The sequence below is a fragment of the Syngnathus typhle genome, linkage group LG9 (assembly GCF_033458585.1).
Source record: "Syngnathus typhle isolate RoL2023-S1 ecotype Sweden linkage group LG9, RoL_Styp_1.0, whole genome shotgun sequence".
NCBI classification, from domain to species: Eukaryota; Metazoa; Chordata; class Actinopteri; order Syngnathiformes; family Syngnathidae; genus Syngnathus; species Syngnathus typhle.
This window is the reverse complement of record NC_083746.1, coordinates 871,410-890,943: the sequence shown is the minus strand read 5'-3', so window position 1 is coordinate 890,943 and position 19,534 is coordinate 871,410. Positions and strand designations below refer to the sequence as shown.

Genomic DNA, 19,534 nt, shown 5'->3' with positions numbered 1-19,534 from the left:
TAACTTTTGCAAACAAGATTTCTGCTTCACCATCCGCCGACGTGACCTGTTCTGGAGCGCATCCCTCTCGCCAAGTGGATCAGAGCGAGCTCGGCGGCGGCGGCGGCTGCGCCGGCTCCCATTGGCTACCGGGGGACACCTCTCTGCCCGCTCCCATTGGCCGCCCGGAGGTGAGTGGGAGGGGGAGCTCGCCCCATCCTCCCCCTGTGGCAGCATGTGTAAATGTAAAGAATCTTTTTCTGTGCCTGTGATGTGAACCACTCTGAGGGTGCAGATAAAGAGCCAGCCAGCCAGCCAGCAAAAGAAAAGAGAAGCAAGCGGCACTTCTTCACCCCCTTCCATCTCCCCGCTCCTTGTCACTCCATCCTTCTTCCTTCCCCTCTGTGGGATCCGCTTCCAGGCAGCCCCCTCATCCCCCCATCCCGCCTCTCCTACCACCCAGGACCCTTGGACTCTCCTCACTTCTGTCCCACAAAGTGACACTTTGGACAAGGTAAGAGCCCAATCTTTCTGAGTTTCTGCGTGTCGTGGCCTCGGCTTGGTCCCACCATATGTTCTCAAGTTGCTCCTCCAACACCGGCGTCACCTTCCAAAACGAGGACTCGGTCACAGGTGATTAGAATCCTATCTCTACTTTGCAATCTGCTCGCCTGCGGGCACATCCTAGCAGGTGAACAAAGACAACACGCCGTGTTTGTGTTCCACAAGAAAAGGCACCTGTAATTGATTTGTTCTGCTTGCGAGGTAGTTGCTGAAGGCTATTTATAGATGCTGACAGGCCAACCCCCCCCCCCCACGCACACACCGCCTCCCCCCCAACCACAGGTCACTTCCTCCTCAAATGCCGGACTCGGGAGACGTGAGCGTCCAGCCAGAAGGCGTGACGTTGCAGCCAGTGTCTCCTGACTTGACAAGACATTGACCCGCTTGATTGAATCACGGGAAGGGAACTCAGCACGGCCCATAAAGCATTCCTGGCAATAGCCGGGGGAGGGGGGGGGCTGCTTAGTCCTCCATCCGCACATCCTGTAATTTACCAGGAAATGTGGAGTGTGTGTCTGTGAAATAGATTGTGCTAAAGTGGTTAAGACGTCAATACGCTCTGCCTGCGCAGTTTGAACGGCATTGTAGCCAATTATTGGGCCTCACCGCAAGTCAATGACTTAGGGATAAGTAGAAATGCTGAACCAACCCAATTTCGTAACAAACACAAAATATCCTTTGAGATTATTTCCGTCACGCGATAGAAGCAGCATGACTAATGTTTCATTTCAACAACGGTTCGTCCCAGTTCTGAGGTTGGGCTTTCCTATATTCGTTCTTCCCGACACAAAGGTTTGGCAAAAAGTTACTTTGGCCGAAACTCTAGTATATTGTCCATTTTGTTTCCTCCAATGCACTTGGTCCGAGCCCAAAAATGTAAGCATAAAATAGCGGCTGCTATATTTTCTTATTTATTATAATATATTTTTAATATATTTTATATTTATTAGATGAGTTTATTATTTTTAAAGCACATCTGGCTCACTGGTGTCAGGGTAAGCTCTTTCAGTTGATACATTGGCCCGCTCCAAATCCAGCCTCTTGCACCTGCGCGTCTTGCACGTCCAGCCAGTTTCACACGGGTGCCTCCACTTGCGTGACCAATGTGAGCAGATGAGCCGTGATGGCGGAAGGAACTGACTGGAACAAAATGAATGAAAAACAATGGCAACCCGCGTGTTATACTGCGGGGCTGCTTTGTGAGCCGGCACCCGATGTCGAGATGACGGCGGCCGAGGTGTTCGGAAATCGTGCGGCCCGTTGACCCCTGTGCCGGCTCTATTTTTAGACTCGCTAATACACGCTGGCGCCGGTCAAGCGACCAGTAAATGTTATCGCCGCTTCCAGGGCGAGTTCTGAAGCATGGCGTCGGCCGGCGCACAACGGGCAGTCCAGCATCCGCTTGGTTCATCAATTAGTCATGCGGCCTCTTCATCGCTGTGCGAGGTTCATGGAAACATCGACATGTTTGGACCTTGATTAGTACCAGCTATTTTGACGGGCTACTTTTTAAAATAATAAATACATCTCAATGTTGAGATTCCAAAGTGAGTCTGTATAAGTCACCAGCTCGGGACTAGCCCGAAACCTGAAGGTGGAAAGAGCAGCCATATTGTTACTGGTGCAAATCGTTCCTCCGAGTCACTCCGAAAAAAATCAAAAGTGACGATTTGCGTCACACAACTAGGAATGATGTGCGTGTGTGTGTGTTTGAGCCGCTTGTCAGATGATGTCAGAAAAAAAGTCAAAGCTATTGGAATCTCAGCTCTTGGCACTCGTCGGCGCTGCCTCTCAGCGTTTTCGCTTGATTAAAAAGCTCCCGGGAGTTTGTAAGCGCGCGGTAGGCGAGCCTTCGCTCACTTGCTAGCACGCACGCGCCTGCCAGCTTAGCACGGCGATTATTCAAGCCTCTTAGGCTAAGCCACGGCACCGGAGTGACGAGCGTCATCTCCCCTTCCTCGCACGAGGCGAACCTGTTGTCTGGGAAAGCGGAGACGGCCGGGATCAGTGACACGGTCCGATGCGCACGCCGGACGCTTTATTTAGACGCGTAATCCAGCCGGCCCGCCGTTCAAAATCTTTCATGGACTCAGAGAGCGGCGTGGTCTCATCCAAAAGTGTCCTCGAGAGTGGAGCAAACCAAATCTAGGGAAACCTTTTTTTTTTTCCCTTCCATGTTTTTGGTTCCCTTTCGAGAGAAAAGCCCGACAGGCCGAGTTTTCTCTCACAACACACTTTGTTCCATCGAGTGCAGGGGTGTCGAACTCGGTTTTGACATGGTAGTCATAGTTTTCTTTGGAGGACCATCGTTACTGTCAACCCAAATAAATGTGTGAAAGTCTCATATTCTAAACAGTGAAGACAATTTGTCATTTTAGTATTGGCACATGAAGTCGATGTCTTCGCAGGCCACATAAAATGATTTCATGGGCCGTGCCTAGCCCGCGGGCCTTTAGTTTGACACCACTGATCTAGTGGAAGGCAAGTTCATCCAGTAGCGTCTGTCGCAAAGAATGAAATGGTCATTGCAGTGAATTTGTATCTATATTTTTTTAGTTTGCCAGAGCACAGCTAAAGATGTTTTATTTCCTTTTGACCTTGGTGGTCTTCGGGACACATCGCAGCAGCTCGAGCGGCGCAAGCTGTCGCTTTGTGTCGGCTCAGCACGCCGGCCGGGTCGCGGGAGTCGACCGCCGAGCGGCGCCTGACCAACAGATTGGCCCCAGCGGGCGACCGAGAAGCAAAGCAACAAAGAGCCCAGGCAGAGGCCATTGCTTTAACATTACATTTCTTGATCTGCTTTTATTTTTCTATTCAGCAGAAATAGCTCAAGAGAAATTCATTTCCGCCGCCGCAACATTAAAACGGAAGAAAAGATTCAGCTCGGAGGCGCCGCCGCGACTAAACACTAAATAATCCAAAGGGAGAAACGTTAACCTTTAACATGTGATGCGCTCGCGTGCACACGTCAGGGTTGTAAACAAAGGCGGCATAAAAACGGAATTGACCTTGAGCAATAAAACGGAATAACTCTGCTAGATGATATGAGGATTTTTTTTTTTTATGCCAGCCAAAGACATGAATAAGTGAAACGCGTGCGTTTAGGAATCTATATTTAGGCTCGAGTATGTTTGGCTCCCAATCAGGTAGCCAAGTCAGCAAGATTGCACGAGAGCTTAAGGAGAGCTTCCAATCTGCCTCGTTCATTCATCATTGAAAATTGCTCTGGGGTGCTCGAGGAATGCTTCAATTCACCCGAGATCCTGACAAAAAATTGAAGGTCAACTCGTGGCGGCATTTTCTGCGTTCAGTTGTTCTTGTGGGAAGGAGAAGTACATTGTGCCACCGGTCGGTCGGTGGTTCCGCATGATTAATTGACGAGGTTGAAAGTGTGTCAGAGGAGCTGGTGAGGTGAGGTGAGATCTTGCGCCAGGATGTAGCTTGCTTGCTTTCCTCCGCCGACTCTGGAATGATTCCAGAGGCGGGCAATTCCTTAAGCGGGCCCGATGAGTTGCAGCTTTTCCAGCATCCTTGGGCCGAGTCAAACTCGGCCACCTAACCCGAGTACGTTCTTCAAATGTATAACGGCTTTTCTTTTTTTAAAGGTTACAATCTGAAAGAAGTGCTCCAACGTGACAAAAGGCAACATTTGCATGTTGGAGGTTGTTGGTGGTTCCCCCGTCTTGGGGATTAAGAGCTTTTAAGACTCAGACTTCAAAGCCGAGGCGTCTCTTTACTGAAGGTGTGAGGATGTCAAACGCTGCTTAGTCGGACGGGATATTAGCTTTCCCCTGACTCGCGCGCGCACACGCACACACACTGAAAGCCATAATAATGACTTTGTGCAATTCTGAAACCTAACCCGGGAAGCTTCGTAGGCGATAAAAACATCCTGTCCTCTTTTTGCTTCAAGGGAGAACATTTGTGATTTGTTTCTCTGCAAATCTGTTCACTTCCACAAAGATCAAGCATTAAAGTCAACTTCCCGTACCTGCCGGCACGGGCTGTTTTGCGGGGGCGGTCTTGTCTCATTTTCCTTTTTCAACAAGCCCCGCCTTGGATGTCTGCCAATAAACGTCTGCTCCGAGTTAGCCTGGGCGCAATTGCATGTGGAAATTAGCTTGGACAATCTGCGTTTATTGCGTTTCATTTATGAGCAGTCTTGTTATCGCACACGCGCAGCGGAAGCCTCGCCCCCACCCACGCTTGAGCGCTTGCCAGGAGCTGTGATGAGGCGGCAGAACGAGCCGGCCTCGCCGACATAAACGTGTCCGGCATCGAGATATATGACGGGCGATTCCATCGCCGCTTGAAGCCCGGCCAATTGCTAATTGCAATTGCGCCATCCCCGCAAGGGCAACCGTGGCAAGGGGTCGCTCGCACAAGGGATAGCAATGTTAAATGGAGGATTATGGAAAGATGGCCATCAATTAGCGGGCCTTTGTGTGACGCCATGTCAAAGTCGGTGTCCTTTGATAGCCTTTGCATTTTTGCCCGCTCAGAACAGTGGGGCCCGATCTGGAAGAACTTTGAAAGGCCACCAATATTTGTATTTATTATAAATGAATTAATACGCAAAATAAATCCCTCCAAGGGTGCAGCGGCGAAAGCACACGAAATGCAGCATGACTAATGGCTGGCTCATCGGCGACGACAAGAAGGCCATCTTGCGCACAATCGACCACTTTGCTGGCTCCAAACGACTTCAAAGCAGAGTCTTAGGCCGCCGGTTCCGATTGGAGCGAGCGCTCCGGCTCCATGGCTCCGGCTAAGCTCTCCCGCCTTTATGTTGGGAAAACGACCGCGACGCGGCCCCTTTTGGAGCGCGTTTGTCCACCTAAGCGTTTCTTCTGCTTGCTCGGAGCATCCACTTTGCACGTCTGCGCGTGTTTGCTGGGCCATGTCGTGTCTTTGCTGCATATTCTGCACCGAGTAAATCCATCTTTTTTTGCTAGAGACAGTAATCCCACATTTATTATTTAGGGTTGTCGATGTGTGTGTGTGTGTGTGTGTGTGTGTTCAGCTGAACTTTGACAAATCGGGCCTTTGCGGACTTGAGGGTGGAAATGATCAAACTGGGTCCGTTCATCGGTTTGTGTGCACTCCGCTCAATAATGGATTATTTTATGATCTATAATAATGGAAAGGACGGACAGCCGAATGTTGTCTTCACTACTATGCGTGTGTTCCTTTTGGGGGTGTGAAGCGCTTCAGCTGACGAAATGTGTGCCGAAGATGCTCTCGGGATATTTAATGAGAGCCTAAGAGGCACGCTGAGGAGATGGCGCATTAGCCTTTTTCATCATTAAATATTAAAAGTGTCATGGGAGTGCGGCAGGCGGGCTCGGGCGGGGGCCTTTCCATTGACGTGATAATCGACTTTTTACCCAGAGGGACCTCAGCGCCGCCAACCACTCCTTTGCCCCTGCACGAAAGCTGTGGAGAAATCAGATTGCTGCTTCTGAGGATTATTTTAATGTGTATAAGTGTAGAGGGGGGGGGGGGGGGGCAAAGATTACGCACATTATTCCCTTCCTGGCTTCTTATTTTGGAGGAAAAGGTCACAGCGGACCGTGCAACTCCAAAGTGTACTTAACCAGGCGAAAGGCACTTCAATACTTACGTAACACTCTATTATGCTGCGGGTCAAATTGACCCACCCGTTAAATAAATACATGCATACAATGAGCACAAAGATGTGTTCGCAAAGTCCTGTATGGTGTACATGCTGGGCAGGTGGGGTCATTTTGACCTTGAGGCGATTTTGATTTAAAAAAAAAAAATACACAAATATATTTAGTCTCCAAACAAAGTCAAACGAAACGACACACACGCAGGCAAACAAATACATTTACCATCATGACACGCAGTTACAAAAATAAAGTAGAGATAGCAAGTGTTTGAATATTCATCACTTTATTCTTTTTTTACCGGCATTCTTGTAGAAGAAATCCACTCGTTGCTATAGTGTAGATTGTCTGTCACAAAATACGATGTCAATATTGTCAAGATGACGTCATTGAGAAAAGGGTAATAGTGCATTTGTGGTGTGAGGCCAAAAGAGGGCAGCAACGTCCTGCTGCAAAATCGTTTCACCTGTACCTAAAAGCGGCCGGCAGATGGCGCTACAAAGCAGCATCCTTTGAACCCATATGCTCGGTTTCATTCACAGATTCGCCTCCCCTCACTGTCCCCGGCCGGCCGGAGGTCTTGTCGTCTGCAAGCTCACAATGTAAGAAGTAATAACAATGAAACCGTGACTATAATATGAACAACATTTTCATGCATTCATCTTTTTATTTGCGCCCTCTCATTCTCAGATAATTCCCGTTCCGTTCAACTAATTGGATTCAATTTGCACCGGGAAAGCACACCAGAGAGTAAGTACACGGTGATGATGGTCGTTAAGAGGAACACAAAGGCACATCCAAAAGTAAATGTCTGCATGAGCGCTGTTGTTACCTCTGACAGCGGTGATGTCATCAAACCAGGACCACTTGTCACAAATGTGCGGGAGGGTTGGCTGTCCATGATTTGCAACGAGGACAAAATGTCCATCACGTTTGTTTCGATGTTCAGATGTCAGCATGAGCTGGTAACCGACTGAAAGAGAGGAAGGCGGACGGCCGCTGGAGCAAACTCTGCTGTCCTTTATGACCTCACAAACGTTCAGCCGCAGAAGCTCTGGTGAGTGGCGCTGCTGCCGCCGCCGCTGCCGCTTTAATGTGGACGACCTCCAATATTTCTCTCCCTGTGTGAGGATCGTCAGGTGCCTAGCTGGCCGCCATCCCATCATATTCCAGGCATCGTCACCCGGCGTCCTTCCGCCATGGAGTCGGCCCAAGTCCGGTCGGAAGGCGGCCTCAACGTCACCCTCACCATCCGGCTCCTCATGCACGGAAAAGTAAGCAGACGGCGAATGTCCAACCATGTGATCGTTGGAGGACAAAGTTGGTTTCTCTTTCTGAGGTCAGACAGTACTTGGACTTGGACTTGAGCGCTTCCCGCATCCAAATGATCTGCTCAATATGCAGCCTCGGCAGCGAAACGGACACAAAGCAGCAGGTGGCCTCGCTGGGAGGTCAAAGGTCGTTGACAGGGGGAAACTTCCTTGTTGATGCATCAGCGTCACTTGTTTGGAGTGTCTTTCTTTTTAATGAATCGGGCCAGCAGCCACACTACGTTCCCATAACGGTGGTCCGGATCAAAATGATGGATGAGCAAAAAAATCCAAAGCAGAGGTGACTCCTCTGTTCCAGAAATATGAAAGCGGTGGAATTCACTTAGGATGTTAGTCGTTCATCTTCTGAATCATTCCCGCTGCCAAATCGTTCATGGAGTACGTCTGCCTCCTTAGCTTTCCGCCGCCTTCCAGAACGAGTCCTCGTCCAAGAATCGAAGGCCTTCCGGTGCGAATGCGATCTGCTCTGTATTCCGCCGTGCTCGAGATCCATCCATCTCTCCATCAAGCCGCCCTCTTCCTATCTACCCATTTACGGCCAAGGTCACGGCGAGCCGGAGCCCGTCCCGGCAGATCAGCAGTCAATCACACGCAGGCAGACAAATGTGGCGTTCTCGCCTCCAGGCAAGTCGGCGTCGCTGCAGCTGAGGCGCCCCGGCGGAACTGAGCGAGTCCATTTGGTTGCCGGAGAGCCAGCGACTGGGGGGGAAAGGGAGCCCCAATAGCAATTGATGAGGCTTGCTTGTTCCATAGCAAAGTTTTTTTCTTTTTTAGCAGTCGCTCAACACACATTGACTTTGTGTGGTTGGACAGGAACAGCAATTGAATCAAAAACTGATACCAACCTTGGTAGGCCTGGAAAAAAAGGGGAGTCAAGGAGAAGTATTTGTTACAAACCGCTTTTGTGAATATTCATAGCTACTCGGGGAGCTTTCACCATTGCCATTGTATGCAAATGAGGGATGAACCTCAGCGTGGGGGAGGAAAAAAAAATCCCTTTGTGGTCAATTGTACTGACACGTCTCCTTTGCGTGTATTGCAGGAAGTGGGCAGCATCATTGGAAAGGTAGGCTCACCTCCGCTCCGTCCCGCCTCGCCTCCGCCACGTATTCTAAAGCTGCTCTCTGATTTCATCCAGAAAGGGGAAACGGTGAAAAAAATGCGCGAAGAGGTGAGTGGGCTCATTCGCAACATTTACGAGTCTTTTTGTCATCCATTCCGATTGAAATCAATCGTTTCGAAATGCACATTTGGGCTGGAATGGATTCACCGCGTGTCTGTTTTGAATGGGGAAAAGCGAATTGAAGTTAAAAGCGTGGAAGTTGCGGCGTGATGTTTTTCTTTTCTGACTTTGCAGAGCGGCGCGCGAATAAACATCTCGGAAGGCAACTGCCCAGAGAGGATCGTCACCATCACGGGACCGACGGACACCATCTTCAAGGCCTTTGCCATGATTGCCTATAAATTTGAGGAGGTGAGCGCGACTGAGCGAGCGAGCGGGAAGCCGCGGCGACGTCATTGCTGGACAACGTGTTTTGATGGCAGGACATCATCAACTCCATGAGCAACAGCCCGGCCATCAGCAAGCCGCCGGTCACCTTGAGGCTGGTGGTGCCGGCCAGCCAGTGCGGCTCTCTCATCGGCAAAGGAGGCTCCAAAATCAAAGAAATGCGAGAGGTAGGATCAAAGTTGCCCGAGTTCATCTGGCAGCCTAGATGAAATACAACGTTGACGTCTATATGTGTCAATGGTTGTGAAAGAGTTCAAACATGAATAGGTCCAAATAGGAAAGCAGTAGTACAGTTTTGTTGATGCCATACGTCTCGACCAAGAGACCAGCTTGGCATGTCTGGGAGGGAGGAGATCATCTTGTCAGAAGGGTTTCTGTTTTCTTTGTTATGAACCTTGAACCTTTTCTCACAGAACAAAATGATCGGGGGCAACAAAAGAGAGAGAGGAAAAGAAAACGACATGAGCCAAATTCATTGTTGGTGCACAATGAGGAGAGATTTCCCTCCCTCAGGCTGAACCTTGGGGCGCATCCTTATTGCAGCCCGAGTCGTAGCAATCAAATAGTATTACAACAGGCATTACAAGTGGCAAAAGAAAATTCCCAGACAGCGCTAAGGCAATCCAGCTAAAGCCTCAATTCCAAATTCCATGGAGTCAATCGCTGCTCTGAAAAGGCCACGTGGCTTCTCTAGTCCACAGGGGCGCAGGTTCAGGTGGCCGGAGACATGCTGCCCAACTCCACCGAGCGCGCCGTGACAATCTCCGGGACCCCCGAAGCCATCATCCAGTGTGTCAAACAGATTTGTGTCGTCATGCTGGAGGTACAAACATCCATGACACCTTCAATTTCACTTTCAATTGGATCTGCATTGGGGCTAAAATGTCCGCTTCAAACCAAAAAGATGGCAGAAACTTTTTTTTTTGTCTTTCCACATTTGATGTCTAATGCTTTTTTCCGTTTCTGGCTCTCTCCTAGTCGCCGCCCAAAGGGGCCACGATTCCTTATCGCCCGAAGCCCGCTTCCACCCCTGTCATTTTTTCCGGGGGCCAGGTAAGAGTCCCGGCCTCGGCTATGGATGGCTTTCTACCGAGTCCAGAAGCCCCTTTTATTTTTAGATGCAGACCCAAAAACGCAAACAGACTCCAAGGCACAATCCAGACATGAGAGAAGATCTCCATCTTCCTTTATTGACGACGCCTGTCTTGTGTCTTCCCCCGCAGGCCTACACAATTCAGGGACAATATGCCATTCCACATCCAGATGTGAGTTGTCTTCTCTTCTCACCGTAACACCATGAAATCAAGAGTGAGGAGGCGGGAATCGAAACGTGACAGCCCACCTCCGGCAATCTTTAAAGACAGTACAAGATAACAAAAGCGCGGTCCATATATTAAAAAGCGCAAGTCGCTTCATTTCCATCCGGCCGGCCGGCCGGCGAGCCGAGTAATAATCCGCCTTCATCCGTCCTCGTCGCGAGAGCATCTGAAGAGTCGGCTGCTGTCAGATTGACTAATTTCAAGTTGGGCAGTGATGCGCTCGCGGGTAACCATCGCTCAAGAGCCGACTTAAAAGTCCGTTTGAGCTGGGACTACTCAGGCTTTTGGTAATTTACGACGAGTGCGGTAATAAAAAAAGGGTTTTCGTCATCTGTGACGAGTGCAGTAATAAAAAAAAAAAAGTAAAGCAAAACTATTTAATAAAGGGTTTTGGTCATTTGCAACGAGTGCAGTAATATATTTTAAAAAAAAGAAAAGAAAAAAGGGGTTTTGGTCATTTGCAACGAGCGCAGTAATCCAAGTCAAATTGTCCGAAAGCAACTTCCTCCTTCCTCTCTCCTTCTCATGTCCCTCCCTATCTCCCCCCCTCCACCTTCTTGGTTGCGTGGCCACCTCTCCTCACCGTCCACAACTTTGCCTACATTGTGTTGGTGTGAAGAGTAACCTGTTAGTTGACCTTTCCCTCCTAACCCTTCAGCAGCTGACCAAGCTCCACCAGCTGGCTATGCAGCAAACCCCCTTTACCCCCCTCGGACAGACCACCCCCGCTTTCCCCGGTACGTACCCACAAGACCCCCCCCCCCCCCCCCCCCCTAGACGTACGTGCCTGTCCTTCTCTGTCCCCTTCCATTCTTTCCCTTCTCTCCCCTCCCACCTTGTGGCTTTTTCTTTTCCGTTCAGCCTGACCTGCTCGCTGTGCTTCCTGTTTGTTTGTTTTTGTTTTTCCTTGAGAAAGCCATTGGACCTGTGACAAGCAACATGGCCGCTTAATGCAATCATGTGGTGTAATTATTGTTTGCTAAAGGCCATGCAGCTCTCCTTGAAAACACTTTGTGTTATTTCCTTTGCCTTCCATGACGACGCTCTAATGGCATAGCGGCTCACCTCGGGTTGGTTCCAAACTGAAGCGGAATGCGGGAAGTGCCAAACGCTCAGTGCCACGTGATGGAATTGCTAAAAAATGGCTCTGGCTCGCTCAGATTTCTTCTCTGACCTCGATGATGACAAAATGCAATGTGATCGTTTGGATTGAAGCTTCAGTCACAATCGTGTTGGGCTCAGCTGCGTGCTCCTGCATTTTCTTTTGGCTTTTTGCCCCAACAGTTCCCGGCCGGCCGGGTGCGGTCAGAAAAACGTCAACTTCAAAAACGCAGCGTGACTTGCGTTATTTAAAAATCACAAGCAGAACTTTCAGCTTTCAACCATTCTTTGTTTGTTTCTTGTGCTTTGTTTGACCAATTCAGGTTTGGAAGCGAGTCCACCGGCCAGCACTCATGAGCTCACCATTCCTAATGACGTGAGTGAGCTTTGAAAAATCGGCATTTCTGTATTTCTTCAGCTAACCATGTCGTTTTTTTGGGGGGGGGGGTCATCGTATGCGTCTCTATTATGACCTGTGACAATTGATTTTTCTCCCAGCTCATAGGCTGCATCATCGGACGTCAAGGCACCAAGATCAACGAAATCCGCCAAATGTCGGGAGCTCAGATCAAAATCGCCAACGCCATCGAAGGCTCGACCGAGCGGCAGATCACCATCACCGGGACGCCCGCCAACATCAGTCTGGCTCAGTATCTCATCAATGCCAGGTTTGTGGGACATATTTATTAGTCTGCTCCAAAATTCTCAATAATATGATCAAGAAAAGAAAAGTTTTTTCCCCTCCAAACCATTTGAATAATTGTTTACTCGGTTCACGGCTGCCCTATGCCTACGTACGACAATGGCAACAACAGCCTAGACACAAATGCTCTCAAATCAACCAACACAAACGTCACAAACAGTCAAAGTCGTTCAACACAATTGCAGTGAAAGTTATTATTATTATTATTATTATTTGCCCTAACTCCCAATGGCAGGTTCAGGGACGTGGCCGCCATGTGGAATGAGCCCTCGGCAATGACAACTTCTTGAAGTGGCTGGCGGGTTTTCAGACAAGCCCCCCCTCCCCCCAATTCCCACAACAAATATTCCCCCCTTCCTGTGGCACACTTGTATTTGTAGTATTCTATTTGCTGTTATTCTATAGGCAGCATGACACTTAAGAGCTCTCTTCCATTTATTGACTAAACTATTCTTGGTATATGTTTGAAAAATTCAAATGGATGTTTGTTCCTTTTTGCTCATGTGCTACCTTTGAAATTGTCGCCAATCTACTCATCAATTCCATGCGCAATGTTTTATTCTTCCAATCCGGGTGAAGAGCGAAAACAAAGTGGACTTTTAAAGCAATCGTGGGTCGATTTGACCCGGAGCATGGTTCATCATAATCCAAACAATCCAAATGAACATTGTGTCGATGTGATGAGCATTAGCAGCCTAATATATGCCGAACGTTAACAACCAATCACCCTAATCATCATGCGCATAACAAGCAACTCTGATATGTTCTTGTCACACTTTTGTTTGTTTTTGTTTTGTTGTTTGTTTTGTACTGTCCTAGGTTGACATCGGAAGTCACCGGAATGGCCACTCTCTAATTTGTAGCCATCTTCTCTCTGTGAGCCACCTTGAGATCATGCCCTTGATTTACTATTTACTATCCTCCATGGTCTCCATGTCGACGCTCACCTTTTGCTGTAAATCCACTTTGAGACGCTTCTGCAACCGCTTTGCTTTGCTTTTCGACTTCACTTTCCTTGCTCTAAGATTGAGAGGTCTTTTTTTGTGCAGCAACCCAAAAGAACTTTCTCGGCACTGTGGGGATTTTTCAAATGACAATTCCAGGGGCACCTTGCCATGCACAAGTTGTGGTGATTCTTCTGTTATCTTCTCTCTGGATTGCTACACCCAAAGTGTGACATGCTGCATGTTTAGCCAGACAAACGATGTACATTTTTCTTTGATATGTTTAGTAGTATATATAATGATTCCTTCTCCATTTTTTCTAATTGTAAACCTTATATGCCAACAAAAGCCATTTAACATTGCTAGAATTTGATCTAGTGTCAAAAGACAGAATTTCTGGGTGTTTGTATACATTTTCTTGATTTTTGTATTCGACAATCCGTTTGGAAGCAAAAATGAAATTGCAGCTGACGCAAGACTTCTATGCAAGACTCTGGCAAACAAATTTGAGCATCTTCATCCCGATTGCGATATCCCATCCCGCGCGCAGCCGACTCGCTTCCGAGCCCAAAAAGTCACAATCATGCCACTTGGACTCATTTCAAATCAAATGCTGCCTATCGCAATGATGTCATTGCAGCTTTGACTCAAGTCATTTGTCGTATTGGCATTCCAATCCTGTAGGGGGCAGCAGATCGGTGGGAAGCCTATCAATTCATCGGTTTTATGAAATCGTTTTGTAGCTCATTTGTCGTATTGGCAATCCAATCCTGTAGGGGGCAGCGTATCAGTGGGTAACTATTTTTTTGTGCGCATTGTAGAGGCGACGGACGCTCTAATCAGTGCGACAAACAGACAAAAGGCATTTTTTATGAGCCAAAGGTGAGATGGTAAGCGGTGCTGAAGCATCACCTTGGCAACCCTTTTCCAGCCAAGGCATTCAGGTCAAGATCTCCGGGGACTAGAATAGGACAGCGATACAATGAGCATCTTGCCTTCCCCCACTCCACTCCACAATCGTAACCTTCCAATGTTTGCTAAAGATCACCATTGAAAGGTGGAGACAAGGTGCAAAATGCCGCACGGCGAGGCGGGGTCAAGTGGGAGATGGTCTCGGGAAGAATTGCTCCCGGCACAGCCCAAGAGCAAAGCGCAGTCGGAGCCATCATTTCATTTTGTGGACGAAGCCTCCCCTCGACTCTCAGGGATGGGAAGAATGGCAACGGTGCTGTTGTGGTTGTCTTGAAGACTTTTCTCCTCACATCTGAGCAGGCTTCATCAGTTGGCGCTTGCTCAGTTTTGATTTGAAAGCTGACGTCTGTTCTCCTGAGAGCCACCCGCTCTTGTGTTTTTCAAATCCCATACTTTGCAAAGATCTCCGTTGCCTTTGCTCATGTCTTCGTGTTCTTCTTGTTTTGTAAAGAGAAAATAAAGTTGGAGTCGTCTTTGTCCCCCCCCCCCGGACTTTGCTCTCGTGTTCTTGTGAGGTGTGGACGACCCAAAAATGATTGAGATCAGGTCGTGTACTCACGGCGACACACAAACACGGTCCAACGTGCGCTCAGACGACACGTAATGCAAACAAATGGGGCTCATTAGGAAGAGCTCATGAGGACGTTGATCCCGCCACAAATGCGCAAGAAGAGCATCTTTCATTTCAAAGGACAAGCCTCACCAAGGGAGCCGAGAACTAATGGGCTGTATTTCATTTCCTGCTTTCCAGGGTCCATTGTTGATGTTGTCATGTTGTGTTTCTGCTGGTGGTTGACCTCCTTGATTTTTGGGTTTCTCCCAACCCCAAAATCAAGGAGGTCAACCACGACCCGTCAAGCGCAAAGTGACTTTGCCCTTCCGTTGGAGCTTGAAACTTTTCTTGTCTATTTGCCTTTTGGGAGCACTTTTGCCCTTTGCAGGCAATTTTGTTTGGACGGAACGGTAACGTTGCATCTGTAATAGGCCCAAAGCGAACCTATCATGGAACAAGTGGCTGCAGCAAGTGGAGCACTTAGGGTTGGCGCCTGTCGCAAAACAAAGAAATACTCCTGGAATAATGGGAGCCGTGGCCTACTTTTGGCACCCAAGGGAAGCGGTCAGTGAAAACTCATTTTCCCCAACCCAAATGACTCAAAATGAAACATTACGTGCGGCTGCTGCGTTCCGTCGGACTGCTGGCTTTTCGATGGGGCGGTGATGAACCGAACGACGGCAAAGGACCTTCCCAGTCTTCAGTCAAAGCTTCGGCAACACATCTGATCCTCAACAATGCGTCAGCGAGTCACGTCATTAGCTGAATGGATGGTGGAGGCCACCGTCTTGACTGGACCAATTGATTTCAGTGAGGCAGAGGGATGGCTTTGATTATCTCCACTTTGTGCTTTTTGTTCCCTCAATCCTACAATTTAGAAGACTTCCCAGGGTTCCAGATCAGATCAAGATAGAGAACGGCGGCGCTGGTGACGGCTCACGCTGCCGAGTATGACTTTTGTAACCATGACGACAGGCGGCAGCCTTTCGGTCACGTGGGAGCCGGCTACCCGTTTAGCAAAGGTTTCTCGACTTTTCTGAGAGCCATTTGCCCAAATGAGCGAGGTGCAACCGATTTTTACGAAAACAATCACACTCAACGTGGCGCGGCCTCGTAAAACCAGCACCCTAAATTAGCGCTTGCGTTTTCACTGGCGGCGGCAGCACTTGGGCTTCGAGTTGCCAAATTACAATTTGGATCTGTGCTTTCGGCACATGCGCGCCAACTGATTGTTCTACTTATTGGTTGCCATTGACCTTTTTAGCTTTCAAGTTGAAAAGACGGACGTTTTGCCAAAGGTCCACGTTCATATTATTGCATGGGAATGATTGTGACACAAAATGTGTTTTGTGGTGTGAAATGTGCCGTAAAGGTCAAACAAAGCCCGCTGCAGTCAAAAGCAAAGGACAAAAAAAAAAAAAACGGCTCCGTTGTTCAATGTCACACTTGATGGATGGTGCAAATATTTCTTTAAATGGTAAAACTACGCTACCGTTATTTACCGCCACACTTTTTATGCCCCATTTCCTATTGGTTGTACATAAAAGAAAGCAAATGAAATATTAATTTTCCCTCCGTTGCAGTCAGATGTGATTGTTTGTTGAGTCACATCCAGGCAGAAATATAAAACGAGTTCATCAACCCCCGGACAGAGACGCACGCTTGCGAGACATTCGGCAGCTCCACCTGGAACAAGGAGCATCCTCCTCCTCCTCCCCCTCTTCCTCCTGTTCATCATCTTCCGAGCAGCACACGGAAAGCGCCCACCTCCACGAGTGATAACTTCCAGCCGCTTACGTTTGTCCTTTTTCAGGCTGTTTTCAGCAGAAGGTTGTACTTTTTGCAAAGCTTTCTTAGCAGAGGATCCTGCTTCCTTTTTTTTTTTTGTGGTACGAGAAAGTTCTCGTCGCAGCCTCGTCGGATGGGGACAGAATGGAGGCGCGTTTTCGTTCTCAAAGAAAAATGTGCCAAAGGTAAGTAAGTACCTTTTGTGTACTCCTTATGACTCAATCAAATGCAATAATCACACCTGCTATTTAAATGTTCATTTTGTTCTGCTCTTTTATCTGAGATATTTCAATGTTCATTTTGTTCTGCTCTTTTATCTGAGATGTGTGTCTTTATCGCTTTCGCCCTCTATCTATCTATCTATCCATCCATCTTGTGTATTTTCTATATGATTTTAATGATGCGGTCAAGCCACAACCTCCCTGCGGCGCGTGTGTGCGTCACATATCCAGCTGGGTTCCGAAGAATATAAAAATGAAAAGCTTATTTATGATCACACGCGTGTGTGTGTGTGTCGGTGGCCGTGGGCTACTGAACCCCTGCAAGTCGCACCATGTGGTGGGGGGGAAGCACAAATGTTATTGGACAGACATCCTCCAGCGCATCCAGAGCTTCATTTGTACGAGCAATTAAGCCCACTAGGGGGTGGGCGCACCTAAAATGATGATGCCGGTCGACCAAACTGCTGCTGGTTTTGTGGCGGGCAACAAACGATTGACTCTGTCGTGTAATTTGGCTCTTGATGAGCGGGCAAGTCGGCCAGAGAGCTGACTCTTTGTTAAGGGGCAATTAGAAAGGGAGGCATCTTTCTTGTTTGCAGCTCAAGCGGCGAAGAGCGTCCATACGATTATTGACGGATGCACGGCTCCTTGCGTGGAGCCGATCACATTTCACGCCAACGTGATGACCACGCAAGCAACAACACAGTGGTGCCTTTTCCAATTCAGTCAAAGAATCTGGCCGCTTGATTCATGTGGATTCCTTCGCACCTCGTAAAAAGTTGCAGGAATTGGTCAGAAGATAGAATTGTCATGCTGCATTTCTGAAGCGGTGATGGCGACAAGGCCCTCTTTCCTCGCTAGTAACGTCGTCTCTCATTTTGATTTTCCAGCGCCGGAAAGCATGATGACGCTTACCGCTTTGCCATCTGGAATGCCGGCGCACATTCCCACTTGGATATTAGCTCGCATGAGCGCTCCTGAAATCACCGCTCCAAGACGGCCGGACGGCGAGACCCAATCGGAAGCTTTCAAACGCCATTCTCCTTGACGATGAATTGTAAAATCAGTTGAGCGCTTTGAGCCCAGCCGACCTTTGAGGAATCGACATGCGGGAGTCGCCGGGCCCCGGCGCGGCCGGCAAAACCCCAGAACGCTTGACAGCCGTGCGGGCTTTGCTCTTTGGACTCCTCGTGGCCAGCGCGTCTTCGTGTCCCAGCGGCTGCCACTGTACGGAAAAGAGCGGCGCCGCCGTGGTCCGATGCACGTCCGGCAACCTGGAGAAGATCCCGTCGGACCTCCCGAGAAACACCGTAGCTCTGATCTTGGCCTCCAATCACATTAGCGAGATCTCCAACCGAGCTTTCCGAGAGCTCCCCCGCCTTCGGGAGTTGGACCTGTCCAACAACCAAATCGAGACGGTGGACGCGGCGGCTTTTCACGGGCTCTCCGACAGCCTGCTGGCGCTGAATCTGGCCAACAATCGCATCCGGAGCGTGCCCAAGGAGGCCTTCGCCCACCTGCGGGCCAAAATTAACCTCGCCAACAACCCCTGGCACTGCGATTGCGTCCTGCAGGAGGTGTTGCGCGAGCTGAGGCTGGACCCCGAGTCGGTGAAGGACATGCTGTGCCACACGGTTGTGCAGGAGGAATACGCCGGCAAGGCGCTCGTCCAAATTCTGGACTCGGGGATCAACTTCTGCAACTTCCACCACAAGACCACCGACGTGGCCATGTTCGTCACCATGTTCGGCTGGTTCTCCATGGTGATCGGCTACGTGGTCTACTACGTGCGCCACAACCGAGAGGACGCCAGGAGGCACCTGGAGTACCTCAAGTCCCTGCCCAGCACCTCTCACATCGCCAAAGATCTCGACACCGTCAGTACCGTTCTCTAGCGGGATGCCCTTTGTCTTCAAGGGCGTGGGCCACTGGACTGATTTTTTGAAACATTTTTCTGGAAGGGGCACTTCCATTTGTTCCCAAAGATGCCCATTACCGGGCTCTTTGGTTTATAATCATCAAAATGGATGGGTCCAAAGAGCCCCTTTCCAGCTCCTTCACTGGCAGTATTTTGCAGCATTTGGATCGAAGGGCCACGGAGAGTGGCAGCCACCCTAGCGGCAAAGCGTAGCAAAAAAAAAAAGTTTGTGTGTGTGTGCGTGAGCGAGAAGCAAGTGCGTGCGTAGATCTTGAAAGCACACAAATGGCCACTTAACTAGCGTTATTGTCAGACTCCATTAAATGCACATGGTTTTTATGTGCAGAGTTATTTTCCAAGCCCCCAGCGTAGCTTTAGCTTTTATGAGCACGTGTTGTCTGCGTGGCGGCGGCGGCGGCGGCGGGCTTTGGGCTGGGCTCGCTTGGCATTGTATCGTTCCTCTGCTTCTTCCGTTTGTCCGTCGTTTGTGCATTGTGACTCTCTGACTTTCAATAAATTTGCATTTTGGAGGACGTTCCTCTCGAAATCAATAGACTGAAAACAAAATCCAGGTCAGACAGTGACAGGCAGTGAAGCGTAGCCAATCTGATTTTCAGTCACACGACCTCAGAGCAATATTTAGTCAATTGATTTTCCAAACGGGGTTAGGGCGCGGCGGCTCACGCTCCATAGATATTTTATTTATCTGCTGAGGGAAATAAAATAAAAGCCGTCAGGATTTTGTAGCGCTCTCATGAATACCATGCCGTCCTTGAGAAGAGCACCAAAGTTTATCCTCGGGTTGCGCCATTCAATTTGACAAAAGCATCTGGATGCTCTCCAGCTGACCCGAATGGTTGGCTGGCCTTTTTATTCACAAAACGCGAATGGCCAAGGCGAGTAGCGCGTGGCGCACCCGTCCGTCCCTCCTTCCGTCCATCCGTCTGTCTCTCCATGGCCGTCAAGCAAGGTCTTGCTCGCTCTTTGACGTCAGCTTGCTC

The 19,534-nt window shown here is 49.1% G+C and overlaps 2 protein-coding genes across 2 annotated transcripts; both read left to right on the top strand.

Annotated features, from left to right (window-relative positions):
* The first annotated feature begins 285 nt into the window (after positions 1–285).
* On the top strand, positions 286–17,715 carry LOC133160153 (poly(rC)-binding protein 3-like). Its single transcript, XM_061287760.1, has 16 exons — positions 286–493; positions 6,716–6,775; positions 6,864–6,923; positions 7,123–7,230; positions 7,313–7,447; positions 8,547–8,570; positions 8,643–8,675; positions 8,862–8,978; positions 9,050–9,181; positions 9,709–9,837; positions 9,993–10,067; positions 10,238–10,279; positions 10,992–11,070; positions 11,758–11,810; positions 11,933–12,102; positions 17,506–17,715. The coding sequence occupies exons 5-16, from the start codon at positions 7,373–7,375 to the stop codon at positions 17,594–17,596; spliced, it is 1,020 nt and encodes a 339-aa protein (XP_061143744.1). The 5' UTR covers positions 286–493; positions 6,716–6,775; positions 6,864–6,923; positions 7,123–7,230; positions 7,313–7,372; the 3' UTR covers positions 17,597–17,715.
* On the top strand, positions 17,679–18,917 carry lrrc3 (leucine rich repeat containing 3). The gene has a single exon (XM_061287761.1). The coding sequence runs from the start codon at positions 17,722–17,724 to the stop codon at positions 18,508–18,510; it is 789 nt and encodes a 262-aa protein (XP_061143745.1). The 5' UTR covers positions 17,679–17,721; the 3' UTR covers positions 18,511–18,917.
* The last annotated feature ends 617 nt before the right edge of the window (positions 18,918–19,534 follow it).

Coding starts and splice junctions, on each gene's coding strand:
- LOC133160153 (XM_061287760.1), top strand. CDS start 7,373: ATGGAGTCGGCCCAAGTCCGGTCGGAAGGCGGCCTCAACGTCACCCTC. Junction 10,068..10,237: donor TCATTTTTTCCGGGGGCCAG/GTAAGAGTCCCG, acceptor CTTCCCCCGCAG/GCCTACACAATTCAGGGACA. Junction 11,071..11,757: donor GACCACCCCCGCTTTCCCCG/GTACGTACCCAC, acceptor TGACCAATTCAG/GTTTGGAAGCGAGTCCACCG.
- lrrc3 (XM_061287761.1), top strand. CDS start 17,722: ATGCGGGAGTCGCCGGGCCCCGGCGCGGCCGGCAAAACCCCAGAACGC.